The sequence below is a fragment of the Salarias fasciatus genome (genome assembly GCF_902148845.1).
Source record: "Salarias fasciatus chromosome 7 unlocalized genomic scaffold, fSalaFa1.1 super_scaffold_4, whole genome shotgun sequence".
Classification (NCBI taxonomy): Eukaryota; Metazoa; Chordata; class Actinopteri; order Blenniiformes; family Blenniidae; genus Salarias; species Salarias fasciatus.
In genome coordinates this window covers 4,270,124-4,284,269 of record NW_021941229.1, presented here as the reverse complement: position 1 = coordinate 4,284,269, position 14,146 = coordinate 4,270,124, and the positions used below count along the sequence as shown (strand labels likewise).

The 14,146-nt window shown below is 46.8% G+C and overlaps 1 protein-coding gene across 1 annotated transcript in view; it reads left to right on the top strand.

The window, feature by feature from the left end:
• Nucleotides 1-14,146, top strand: part of dcc (DCC netrin 1 receptor) — a 204,948-nt gene that overhangs the window by 63,853 nt on the left and 126,949 nt on the right. The window contains exons 2-3 of the mRNA XM_030084631.1: nt 3,705-4,058; nt 11,627-11,914. Of these exons, the coding sequence (XP_029940491.1) occupies nt 3,705-4,058; nt 11,627-11,914 (642 nt within the window). The remainder of the gene's footprint in view (nt 1-3,704; nt 4,059-11,626; nt 11,915-14,146) is intronic.

Genomic DNA, 14,146 nt, shown 5'->3' with positions numbered 1-14,146 from the left:
TTCAGGACGGCTCCTGATCATGTTGGTTTTGCGTCACAGATTTCGCCTTGGCTGAGAGGCATTTATTCCAGTTATTTTGTTCCCCGGCTTCCTCTTCCTTCCCGTTCCTTCCCCCGTCTCCCCGTCATCGTGATGCTCTGCTGGCAGGCGGCAGCTGGCAGACCGTTTAAACACTCACAGCGTCTGGATCCAGTCCAGAGTCGTAATGCAGTCTTCTTTTCAAACACTAACCCGCAGTGACAGTCTCTGTTAGACCGAGCGGGGACCTGTGTGTGTGTGTGTGTGTGTGTGTGTGTGTGTGTGTGTGTGTGTGTACCTGCCGCTGGTTAAAAGCACTATAGAACTGAAAAAAGTTCCTCTTCAGACCTGCAGAAAAGCTCTGAATGCTTCAGTCACTTGCTTTGTCGGCTATTCCATCTCAGTGGGACGGAGCAGTCAACACCCGGTTATGACTGTTGAGGCACCACGACACACTCAGAGCCTTTGTTTACATGCATGTCAGTAAAAAAAAAATCACTCTTTTTTTAATTACTGAAGTGCTGTGTGTTGACTGGACAGTAACCTGCAGCAGCTCCAGGAAGGCTTCACAACATTACGTTGAAATCATTCAATTCATTTTGGTTCCAATCTGATTTTATGTCATTCACACACAATATTTCCTCATACATATCCTGGATTTAAAAAAAAAAAACTGCTTCAAAAGAAGAAAAAAAATCCACTGTGCAGTTTGAAATGCAGCATTTTATGTGTGTACAGAAAACCTGTGAGCTGTTATCGTCATTTTAAAGGTTCAACCTGGTTTTGTGGAATTTGATTTAGTTCAAAGTGGTGAAAACATTTTTCATAAAAAGCCACAGACTGCTGGAGAATTTCAGTCTCAGTCTCTGAAGAGAATGTTAAAATCCTCCGAGTGGTTTTGCTCCTCCCTTTTACTAGAAGAAAATGCTGGAGCGCGGCGTTGTGGTGTGAATGAAATGTGAAGAGAAAATGACCAAGAGGCAGTGAAGAGAGGAGAGACCGAGGGAGAGCAGACAGAGACTGATAGCATCAAACGGAGGGACAACCAGGACAAGGACACACTGATGAAGTGATGGACGAGTGTGTGTGTGCGTGTGTGCGCGCGCGTGTGTGTGAGACCAGTGGAAGTGAATACAGATAGAGCTGTCAAGATAGTGATTTACTGATAGAGAGCGGGGGGAGGACTGCTGAAGGGGAATCAATAAGAAGGAAACCATGAAGGAAAAGAGAGAAAACGAGATGAAGCGAAGGAGCTCCGACAGAAATGGAAGCGTGGCGGAAAGGAGAGGAGACGGTATGAGGAGGAAATCCTTCTTAGACCCTTTAGTACAATTAAACTGTCCCAGTGTGTGTGTGATTGAACACTGAAGACATGCCTCAGTCCTCCCAGTAAAGCCACTGGACATGCGTAGTTCTGGCTGAGCGACATGGAGACAGTGGACCTGATGACAGGATGAATGAGGCTGTACTGGTGAACTGGTGAATTACCCAGAGGGAGCTCCACTGAGGCTCACAGGACGCAGAGCTTTTGTCTTCAGAACAAGAGCTGAGGTGATGTGGATGTGAAACAGCCTTCACATCAGTCTGAACCAAGCATTTAGTATATTGTTGATATTATTATCAATATAGTTTATTCAGAGGAGATAAGAAGATTTATCTGGTGATCATTAACAAATAACCACCATACTGAGTCAACCACTGACTGGTTGACACAAGATCGTTTGATTAGTTGGTTGGGTGACTGGTTAGTTGGTTGTTGGTCAGTGAACCATTATGTTGGTTAGTGGGCTGATTAGTTGGTTGATCAGACAATTATTTGGTTGTTCAGTTGGTTGGTTGGTTTTGCTGGTTGGTCGGTCGTGCGGTCAGTCATTCGTTGGTCACTTGGTTGTTTGTTCAGTTGGATTGTTAGTTGCTCGATTATTTGGTTCTTAAGTATAAATTAAAACTGCTCCATCTATCCATAATTTAGCATCGCTACAACATACATCTTTCACTCAACGCTGAAAGCTAAATGATGTCTCCATCTACTGCACTTTGTACCAGATGAGTTCTGCTGCCCTCGCTCATGTAAACAACAAGTCAGATTTACTTGATTACATCTGGTGACTACAGCAAAGAAGTCAGAAGTTCAAAATCAAGAAAAATGACTTAAAGCCAATGTTAACAAACTGAAACAACAACAAATAGAGTACAACTTTTTCTTATTAAGTAAATAGAAATCCCAAAGCACAGATACATCATGTCACAATCTCAGCATTTAAGTAAATGTTATTTCTCTGATACTGTGCAGCCTGAGTACGAATCGTCTTAAAAACACCCGAAGCTGCTCAGATTTTTACGGCAGGGAACGAATCTCATCCCCCGAGGCACTGCAGCGTGGATACACTAGTAACTGTATATTCATTAATTTCACGTCAGTCGGCCCCTGGAAGAGTCGGATTACTGGTGTTGGTGTGTTTCCAACGCCACAGTCTGTGACTCTGCTGAAGCTGGAGTTCGCAGTGCCGTCCTCTGACTCTGAATATGTGTTGCTGTAACAGGATTTCACAATATGATGTTTATAATGTGTGTTTTTGCTCGGAGCACACCTCAGTAGCAGACTCTCCTGAATGAATCCCGGCTCGCTTTGTGAGCCAGCCTGAACTTATTACCCGCCTTTCGCTTGCTGAGTTGTTTCTGTCCCAGTTGGAAAGCAGCCTTTAAACAGGTGATTTTTTTTTTTTCTTTCCACACCTGATGAATGTCTGAGTGTTTTCCCAGCAGGAGAAAGTGAGGAGCAACATTAATAAAAGCCTAAAGAGAGAAATGTGCCGACGTGACTGCAGGTTCCAGCGGGCCTCCGCTCACACTTTCCAAGAAAGAACAAACTGCCTCTGTGATCAGGATGAAAGAGGTTTTAGCAGCTTCCAACATCAAAGACAGGTGGAGATGCTGCGGCTGCTTGCTGTCTTTACCAGATTAAACAAAGTATAAAAGCATAAAAAACAGAGAGCGCCACTGGTTGATCTGGCTTTGATAGGACTGACTGATTCATCCTGCAGAGCAAAGTGCTACAGCGCCGAGGTTAAACCGACTCCTGTTCTCTGCTGTGAGGAGACACTTCTGACTTAATTAAAGGCAAACATGAATAAATGCATAAAGTGAGAAATAAACAGATGAAAGAGCATAAAATTTGACTCTGCTGGTTCTTAATGCAGAGAAGAAAAGAGAAGAGTCGGATTTCTTCTGGTTGTAGGTTTCAGGAGTTCCTGAGGCTGTGGCTCGGTGGTAGAACCAGTTGTCTCCCTATATGAAGGCTCCAGGTTTGACATACACATGCCGACAGCGGGGCTTGTCAGCTTCAGCACCATGGAGAGCGACTGTGTCATTTTGAAGTCCATCAAACGGACATGAAGTAGAACAAACCAAGAGAGCAACAAAAATAAAACATTAGGCTGCATGGTCTCTAATAATAAACCAACACAAAGTCAAAGCAGTTCAGCACCACGGACAGCGACGGCATCATTTTAACTCCCACTTTGACTCTTTCAACTCAGAGCCTGTATCAGTCGCTTTAACGTTTGTGAAACTTTTTGTTTCCTTCACGGCAGTCAGAGCGACCGCAGTGGGTCGAGCTCAGTCTCTGTCTGCTCGCTTTCAGCTCGTGTTTCTGCGGTTCTGACTCCGTCTTCTTCCCCCCGCAGCCGCCGATGCCTCGTCGTCCTCCTCGCCGTCCGGCCTGGGGGGTTTTGTGGACTTCACTTTCACGCGGGAGCCTCAGGACTCGGTGACGGTGCGAGGCGGCGTGCTGCAGCTGGACTGCCAGGCGCAGTCGGACGCGGCGGGAGGACTCCCCACCATCACGTGGCGTAAAGACGGCGTGCTGCTGAGCACGGTGGTGGACGAGCGGCGGAGGCAGCTGGCTAACGGCTCGCTGCTGGTGCAGAACGTGGTGCACTCGCGGCACCACCGGCCCGATGAGGGGGAGTACCAGTGCCTCGCCACCCTGGAAGGACTGGGAAGCATCGTGAGCCGCAGAGCGAAGGTCACAGTCGCTGGTAAGATCTGTGGGAGTTTGGGAATATAATCAAGTATATATATGTTTTTTGCTGTGTGGTTTGTGCATGTGATTGAGGAATGGCAGAGATATTCAATTGTACTTGTCTGTAATCTGGTGTATCTAATCAGGATTATGCTGAAATATGTTCCAATTATATTTAAGTTCCTTATTTATAGCCAAGCTTCAATTTTACTTGAATCTACTGACATTACGGCCTGGCTATGACGGTAAATCTGTGCGAGTCGCAGCATCCACTGCGGCCTCGTCCATGTTCAACATGGCTGCTGCACGCAACAACACAGACACTGGTCGCACGAAGAGACATTAAATGTAATTGCCGTGTGGGGCGAGTCGTGACACCAGAGACTATTTGATGACATGGTGCAGAAAATGACAATCCTGTGTGGGATTAGGACTGCAGGCATCCTGCTGCAGAGGTAACAGTAATCCAGTGCAGATTGAGCTTTAAAACATTTAAATAGCCCCCCTAAAAAAAAGTGTTACACTGAGATTGTCCAAGTCGGGCAGTTGGTTAATTGAATCGCCTCATTTGCATGCGGCACAGAGCCAAAGGGATCGTGGGTCGATGTGTCTGATACATCAAAGGTCACAACAGCCTGAACGCTGCAAGGTGAAGCACGGCGGAGGGAGCATCATGATTGAGAGCTGCTGTGCTTTCCATTTGTGTGATATTAGATTAAATGTATTGTATTGGTTTGCATGTGCAACTTCGATGGAGGTTATTTTATGTTTTATGTGCAAATATTCAGAAATCTTGGCCAATTCAAAGTCATTACATGTTGGAGTAAAAGACTGGCGAGGTTAAAACAAAAAAGCAGAGAGAGCTTTCCGTCATTTCAGATAAACGTTCCTCCCGCACCTTGACCTGTCCTTGACGGTTATAACAGAGACACAGACAGACTTATTGCTGCATAGCTGTCTCCATTTGTTCTGCAGTTGGTATCTGTTCAGCCGTAATGTAATTTAGTGAGTGGAGCAAGGCTTAAGATCAATACACTTTATGAAAGACATTAATAGATAGAAGGGCAGGGAGGCTTAAGTGCATCACCGTCACCAAAAGCATGTCGCAGCTGCACCGGGGCTGAAATAGAACCAGGCAGCGCGCTGAGCGGACCAGAGGTGAGAACAATACCAGACACAAACCCGGGTTCCATCAGCTGGGACCCGCGATCCACGACTTGTGAAAACCAAACAATAAAAGTCCTGCTGTCTCAGCACGAACTGCAGCAGCCTGACTGAACGCCTCAAAGATGTTCAGCTCCACCTTTGGAAACTCCAGACTGTGTGAATCAGAGCCGAACTCCACGAAATGGAACTTTGTCAAATGTCAACCTAGAATCAAATTCTGCTTTCAGTGTGAAAATTGTGTGATTTTATTTTGAAATGTTGCCTGACTTCCTCACAGCTCAGTCCACGTGTCGGTCGATCAGTCGATCAGCTGCTGATTGTTCGGGGCAAAAAGTTATGGTCAAGCTGTTCACTGCACGAATGGTCAAGCGCTAACAGGTCACTGCAAACTGTCACTAATGACGCCGGGCTAAAAGCAGCGAATGTGGAGACGCTCTTTACTGTTTGAACTTGAGATCAATGTCGGATTAATTTTCCCAGATTGTGTATTTTTTTGGACTTCTTCACTACTTTTAAATTGACGAAAACATCCAATGAGCAATAGGCAACAAACCACCGTCACCTCTGAAACTGGGACTGTCCAACTCGGTGTCTCCTTCTGGTCAATCAGGTTAGATTAGTAAGAATTTAAGATGATAGCCTGAATGACTACCAATAATAGCAACTCTTGATTTGTACTCGTCTCGGCCGTATTTAGACCCTTGTCTTGAACCAGAATCCAGTTTGTCCGGAGCTCAGGGTTTTTCTTCTCCTCCGGTTCTGTCTTTTTCTTGTCTTTGGTAACAGTGATTCAGGAATTCCAGAAGACGAGCACATTAGTTTTTTGAGTTACTACAGTTTTCTAGTAACTTTTCCACCACAGAGCAAAGTTGCATCATAGAAAATTTGCATCTTTGAATAAAACATGAACAAGAAAAAAAGCAGATTGCGTTTCCTCTCTGGCTTCATGAGCGGCAGTGATTTTCCATGTGATGAGCAGCGGGTCCACATGTTTCCCTCTCACACTCTGCAGCTCTTTATCCTCTTTGTCAGGAAATCACACGAAACTTCCCTCAGCTTATCAAATCCATTAGCAGATTAATAACGCGTGGCGGTCGGTGGATCCGCTGAATGACGCTCCTCCTTCATCGCCTCTGATGAAGAGTCTGCCGCCTCTCGTCTCCAGGATGCATCAGAACAAAGAGCTCCAAGATGGATGTGGTCGGCGTCGGGTTTTCAGTGTCGTGAAGTCGTTGATGCTCTGACCTTCTGCTCCACAGTCACAGATGTCTACCATCAGCCGCTCAGAGAAGAGACTGGTTCTGGTTCCGACTGAGCGACCGTGGTTAGCGGTGGAAGAGATGTGGTGGTGCGATGAGCAGCCCGGATCCTTCCTGTCTGAGGGATTTTTAAAATATCATTAAACACGCTCGCATAATGTCACACCATTCAGCCCACTGCTACATTCAAATATGAGGCGGATCTGCCTGCGTGGCATTCGCGCGCGCACGCACACACACACACACACACACACACACACACACACACACACACACACACACACACACACACACAGAGGCGACACACAACACATTACGAGGCAAAATGCTAATGAACAGCAGAGGCTTAAAAATTCAATTAGCAGTCTGGTTATGGAGTTTTTTTCTCGCTCTTGCTCTGTGTGTGTGTGTGTGTGTGTGTGTTCAGTGATGACTGTAAACGGGGAATTAATTAGAAACACCGAACTCTCAGATACTGTGCATGTGCACGTGTGTGTGTGTGTGTGTGTGTGTGTGCAGTAAAGAGGGAGCAGTGTTGACGAGCGAACAGAGGAATCTCGCTCCACAGTTCAGAGTGAATGAAGCGTACAAAGAAACATAAGATCTGAAAGTTCAGAAGCAGAGAGAGAAACATATGGAGAGAAAATAAAAATACAGGAACCAGAGCAAGAACGCATTATATTTTCATCTTCCAGCGCTGACGTGTGTGTGTTTCATGGACTAATGAAGCTTCGGCTTCGACACGAGCCTTCACTCAGCTGAGGAGTCACGGACTGAAGCTACAGGATCAGAATGATGCTTCCATCATTTCCTTTTAGCTTTTTATTTTTTTTGCCTGAACTGTCTGAACCCATTTTATATTTTGTGGAGTGAATCAAGAATTAATGAGGATTAAAAAAGAAAAAGTAATGGGTGAAATTAGACTTCATTAAAGAGAAAGCCGTCTCCCCAGTGCATCCACATCATGCCGTAAAACCCGTTTATTACTTTCTACCCTTCAGTCTTTGAGGCACCGTGAGCATTTAAAGAAAAGTTTTGTTTATCTGAATCAGGAAGCCATTAAAACTGTCTCTGGTTTACCGGTTTAGTGAAAATATTGTGCTTTTATATCGTACCACAAGGTGGCGCATTGAGTCAGTGTAGCGAGGCTGAAGCTGAGTAATGAATCTGACGTATCGAACCTTCACCTCCCAGTGAGCCATGAAACCAGCTCACTGTGACACGAGATCCACTAATGTTGTGTTTTTATTACATAACAGCAGCAACGTCGAGGTTTTCGAACAGAGGCAGCGCTGAAATCACTTTACGTGTTGACAGGATTGAACTGAAAGTGTTTCAGTGTGAAGTGTCACACAGAATCAGTGAAACCTCTCTCTTTTTTTATACTGCATGTCAAAACACCCTCATCTCTTCTTAGCTAAATGTGAAATACAAAGTTTAAGTACATGAACAGAATAACAACATGCGGATCGGAAAACGAGCTGAATATTCGACAAATCACTGAAAAACCTGGTGGAGAAGGTTGAATCAGAGACCAGAGGTTCCACCAGAACCAAACACACAAACATCATCCAGCTAATCCTAATCTAACGCTGCTAATGAGAGCTGAGCGGATTACCAGACTGCTGGGGCTCAAAACTTTCTGTACAGACTGAACGTCAGCCCTCTTTGATTTCCTTCTGCTGAATGTTATTCTGCTTCAACTGTCGAGACGTCTCAGCCACTCCAAACACAAACCGCCACTTTTCAAAACTTGCGAGTTCACAGCGGCGGGGAGAGAAACAAAACGGCCTTCAGTCCGGCCGTCCTCAATTAGCTGTGGTCCCTCAGAGGATTCGGACAAACCCAATTAATGGTGGTGAGGAGATGCAAGGTTCGACCGGAGGAAGAAGATAATAATTGCTCCCCAGGCGAGGATTCAGAGCGAGAGCATCCCACAAATCCCTGCTCCGGCCCCGGCCTGTTTGCTGTGATTTGCATGTTATTATCTGTCCGAGTCGCTTCAGTCTGTTTGTCTAATGAGGATGAAAACCAGCAGGGAGACGGCAGCGCCGTCGCCACGGAAACGCAGACAATTTGTTTGTTTGCGGCGGGCGGAGAGGACGGCGGCTCGACGAGGATCTGAAGGGACTCTGAAGCGTCGGGGGTCAAAGTTCCTCCCTCCTCTGCTCGATTCGGCTCCGCACGTGACCTGCCGCTCCTCGCCGCCGCTCCTCGCCGCCGCTCCTCCGCCGCTGATCCCAATCCGACAAATCTCTTCCTCTTAACACATCCGCAAATCCAGCCCAGTAACAAGAAGACCTCTGACTCCTCAGACTACAAACAACAGACTTCAACTGGTCTGAGTTTTAGAAAGAAAAGTCGTCACTCACAACTTTCACTTTGAAGCCTCTGAAAGCAGTTTTCCTTTCATCCATTCACCCATTCATCCTCATTGATCAGATCCCAGCTGAGAGTGAATGACAGCGACTCTTAATTCCCTCTCAGATTTTTATTTCAAACTGTCGCCGTTGCTATATTTTCTATGCAAACTCGAAACAGTCAAGTAAGCACTGATAGAAACTTTTTTACTCATGAATTAAATATAATATTCACCATCCTCCATAGTAAAGTGGTTTTCATCAGGTTATATATGAAATGAAAAGTCGCTCCGCATTACGTCGACAGAGTCAACAAACAGCTGTTTAATTCAGGTTTTTATTATTCTGCAACTTGTTTCAGGACAAACATCCCCGGAGCGTTGACTGCGTGCTACAACGAAGTTAACAGAAGACGTGAACAACTAAAAGTCTGCAGATTAACAGAGAACATCACTGATCTGATGCTCGAGAAGACCAGGCCAGGAATCCACTTCTTCCCCACACGAATCGAAGCTGGCGAACTGCTCTATTATTATGCCTCTGAAATAACACATTTCCCCAACAAAAAGTCTCGTTGTGACGGAGTTCAGGAGTTTTTATCGCAGTAAGAGCTCTGAACGCTCCTGCGTCACAGTCGCCGTTGAACGCATCGTAATTACACAGTAGTTACAGCCTGAGAAGCCGTGAGGCTACAGCTCAGGGCTGAACTCCTCGTTCTGACTTCAGCTTGATGTTTCTTGGGTTCAGCGACGTGTTGAGCGTTGAAACGTGTGTGTATATGTGTGTGTTTCGCTGCAGGCAGCAGTGTGATCCACACACGGACCGACAACAGAACTTATGTAAGACGCATAAAATCCCCGTCCGGTCCGATATGTGAGGCGTTCTCCTCGCCGCGCCGCCGTCCGAGAATCGCACCGACGCCTCTCGGGTGTCGCCTCTGTTTCCGGGCTGTTTGTGTTCGAGGAAAGCAGAGAAAAGCATCAGGAGGTGATTTAAAGGCAGCGTGAAAACAACAACACACACTGCGAGAGGACGTCTGACACCAGCCGCTCCTCGCCACATGGAGGATCTGCGCTCGCCGCCTCAAGCCACGCGTTAAAATATGTGAGAGAAGAAGAGCGACTGTTCATCTCAATGTGCGGAAGCGTTTCCGGTCCGTTCGCGGTTTCGAGTGAAAAGTGCAGCTGCGTTAAGTAAACACGCACCTGTGCTGCTGCGATCCTCCGCTCCACATTTCACTTTAATCAGCGGCTTGATGTCGGAAATCCTCCCCAACAGTCCGATTTCCTGCTGGCAGCGCACACATGTTCATCTGAGTGAGAGATGATTAAAGTTGAAATGTCCTCGTTTAGTCAGACGTCAAGTCATTTTCTCTTAATATCGACTGAGTTATCTCACATTTTCACAGATGATGGGAGGAATATTGCATTTTTTTGTGACGGGGGAAAAAAAGGAGATAAGAAGGTAATTTGAAGCGAAAAGGCGTGTTGAAGGAGGAATGGGAGGGATAGAAAGGAGTCGATGTGTTCAGTGACCCACATGCTCACGTAGCTGTGTTTTAATCTGAGACCTCATCCTGGACCAAACAAGCTGTCCTCTGTCTGTCCTGGAAGTGTTTGACCTCCGTGACCTTCACTTCTCTTCGCTCCTGCAGATGAGCTCCTCTCAGCAGGGCTCCGCTTTTTATTCTCCGCTCAGACTAAAACATCCTCCGCAGTTTTACAGCTTTTTCTTTAAGAGCAGGCTCAGAGTGGAGGAATGGTGGAGGCTTTGTTTCCCCGCAGGAGGGAGACTGGAGGGAACTTCAGTCACAGCTCAGACCGATGCAGCTTCTTCCCTCTCAGCTCAGAGTTCACTCCGTCACACCTTTGTTCTGTCCGCTTGTTTTCCGAGCCGGACTCGGTGATATTGTTAAAGCTTTGTGTCTCCTCTGCCATCCCTGACCCTTTCAAACAAACCCCGGGGAGATGGTTGTGAACACGGCGATCGGCCTCTTTCCGACAGGGACGGCGGTCTGTTCCTGCTCACAGCAGGCGCCGTTATGGCCTGATGACGTCTGGGTTTGTAGATTAATGAAAACACACCAACACACACTTGTTGCTGTGATCTGAACACTTTCGAGACGGTTTAAGATCAAGTAATTGCCGTTTGGTTTTTATTCATATTTGCGTCATTCATCGCTGCTCTGAGAAATTGTTATTTTTGGAGACTTTTCTAGATTTTTAGTGAATTTACCCAAACACAGAGAAGCTGAATAAATCCTGAATGTGTTTTTGTCTGCCTGGGTCTCGACTGGAGCTGACCATGAGAGGCCCCGGTTTCTTTTTCTTTTGAGTACAAACATGCTTTTCCATTGAGACGTGGGAGCTCTGTGCACATCCCATCAACATTCTGACTGCATCTCAGTCCTCCTCTGACTGGAAACGATCACATGACCTCTGCTCTTTCACAGGACTTTTTACATTGACCTTCTCAAGCAGGAGTGAAACAGAGGCTTCTGATCTCAGATCCAGATTATCGATGTGGAGTTTCTGAAACATGCACCCCTCTGCCTTAAATCCACTTAAACAGATCTATCGAAGACAAAAATAAACAGAGCCAGCTGGTCGTCCAGTTCGTCCATGTTCTGTTTATTTCAGAGCAAGGACAGGAAGGTCGACGCACTCACAGAATCTGTCCGTCCGGTCAAGAACCTTTAAAACATAGAGAATCCATGAAGGCATGAGGAGAAGTTGAAAGATGTCCCGGACACTGAGTTCATGTCACCGATGCTTGTGTCCTCTGGTCTCCCCGGACAGGTCCTCTGAGGGTGGTCGTCCCCACCGAGTCCGTCTCCTCCTACCTGGGCGACACCGCCCTGCTGCGCTGCGAGGTGTCCGGAGACCCCACGCCGGTCATCCGCTGGCAGAAGAACCGGGACGACCTGCCGCTGGCCTTCGAGCCCGAGTCGCGGCTGGCCGTGCTGCCGTCCGGCTCGCTGCAGGTGAGCCGCGTCCAGCCCCCGGACTCGGCCACGTACCGCTGCCTGGCCGACAACCCCGGCAGCACCCGGACGGGGACGGACGCCGAGCTGCGCGTGCTCCCAGGTAACCGCTCCTCACATCCAGCAGGTCAGGCTAGAACGGTGTACTCCAGTCCTGCTGTCTAACGCTCTGCAGCTCCGACTAGTGGCCGGTCGGAGCGTGGCAGCAGGACTGACGTTCCACTGTGGAACAGGTGTCCAGTTCTACTGATTCTCCTGTAATGAAAACACTCCATTCTCTTTGTGAATTCCCGCATCAGGCCACAGTGGATTTGTTTAAAGCTTTCTTAGATTATTTTCAGTCTAAAGTGCTTTCAAGCGCCGCACTAAGTGTGATAAATCGTAGTAAAATACTTGTGGAGTCCACCTGGAGAAGCAGCGGCGCGCTCCACTGGAACTCCGCATCAGCAGCTTTTACTCGGCGCCGAGTTCCACTTTTCCCGCAGTCATCATTTTGTCAGGTAGTAATTTTTGCTCATTTCCTCCCCAGAGCTGGATGTCTCATTTAAACGTGAAATGTGATGTAATGAATATATGCAGCGCGGGATGTGATTTTCATAATGTGTCTGTGGGCGAGGAGGGGGGCAGTTCCTGCTCCGTCTGCAGGGAGTCACTCAGCCTCTCCACGCCAGCCAATTACAGCGCGGCGTCCGGCCCGCCACCCGGGGAAACTCGGCCGTGAGGCCGAGGCGCTGGCTCACAGCAGGGGGGCCCCCAGGGGCCCGGAACCAACCTGCAGCGCCATGAACACCCCAACTCTGAATTTCAAAGTACTTCTGTTTATCCTCATGAGGACTGATCAGCTGCCATATATCAGGAACACACACACACACACACACACACACACACTTCACATCTCAATAAAATACATTGAAGTTTACACCAGTTAAATGGAAAAATAGTTCGGTTACTGTGGAATCACAATAAATAGACATAATTTACATTAAGTTAAGATGAGATTAAAGCATGAAACTAAATCAAGAAATTATATTAAGAAAAGATAAACGGCCAGAGGTTATATTTAAACTTAACTGCAGTATTAAAAGTTTTATTAGTTTTATTACATGTTATTAGTAAAAACAAACCGAAAAAAGAAACATGCAGACTAATGACTAAAAAACAACTAGTTATTACCTCCGCCAAGGAGGTTATGTAATCACATCGGTTTGTTGGTTGGTTGGTTAGTTTGTTAGCAACATTACGGAAAAAGTAAGGGAGGGATTGCAATGAAACTTTGTGGAAAGGTGGTTCTTGGGCTAACTTAGAAGCCATTGAGTTTTGATGATGATCCGGATCACTGTCTGGATCCAGGAATTTTTTAAAGGATTCTTTATCATTGATATCCGCACCGCTCCGCGCCTCCCCACCCCCCGGTCCAACACCTGTCTGTGTGTGTGTGTGTGTGTGTATATACATCTCTTTACACATGTCTCTATTCATGTATGCTTGCCTTCGTGCTTCTCTTCTTGCATGTCTTCATACATGCATGCGTCTGTTTGCCCGTCTCTTCTCCGTGTCTTTACGAATCTCTTTGTTCGTCTCCTCATCAAACACGTATGAGACTCACTGGCGGCGGCAGAAACTCAGAGAATTTCAATCACCGCTGCAGTTTAAGCCTCTTTTTCAGACAGAATTCTCTTTTAAATCCGTCCTCTTCGGGCCTGATCATTTTGATCTGCTCCAACTTTAGTGGATCAGACTGTTTCGCAGCGTAAAGGTGTCGGTTCGGGTCCTGCATGCTCCCCGGCAGACGATTCCACACAATGAGTCCTGCCTTTAATCCTTTTTCATATTTTTCATCCCCCTCAGTCGATCAGATCTGATGATTAGATTTTAACGGTCCCGGTGGCTGAACGCTGTGATTGACTTGATTAAGTTTGGATGGTGGATGGCATTACAAGAGAGTCGGAGGTGAGGGATTATCAGCTGGAAACATCTGATTCCGATGTGTGTCGTGCTCTCTGAATGACCTCCGCCTGCAGCTCCTCCGCAGCGTCACGGCGGGATTACACACCCGCTCTGTGTGGACGGACTAATCATACTTTATTAATCCCCTTGGGGAAATCCCCTTTTCACTTTGACTCATCCTGTTTGTTGGGCAGTAACACTGAGGTTCAAAAGGGAGCCAAAGGTCACGCTCAGGGATGCCCTGCGGTGACCTGCGGGAATCGAACCTGCAAACTCTCGACGCCCAAAGTCAAAACTGTCATGCCATTTGGTTGCGTTCAGTTTTGTTTTTCCCAACACAAGCAGAATGAACATTTGTTTGCACAATTTCCATTTTGCAAAAAACAAT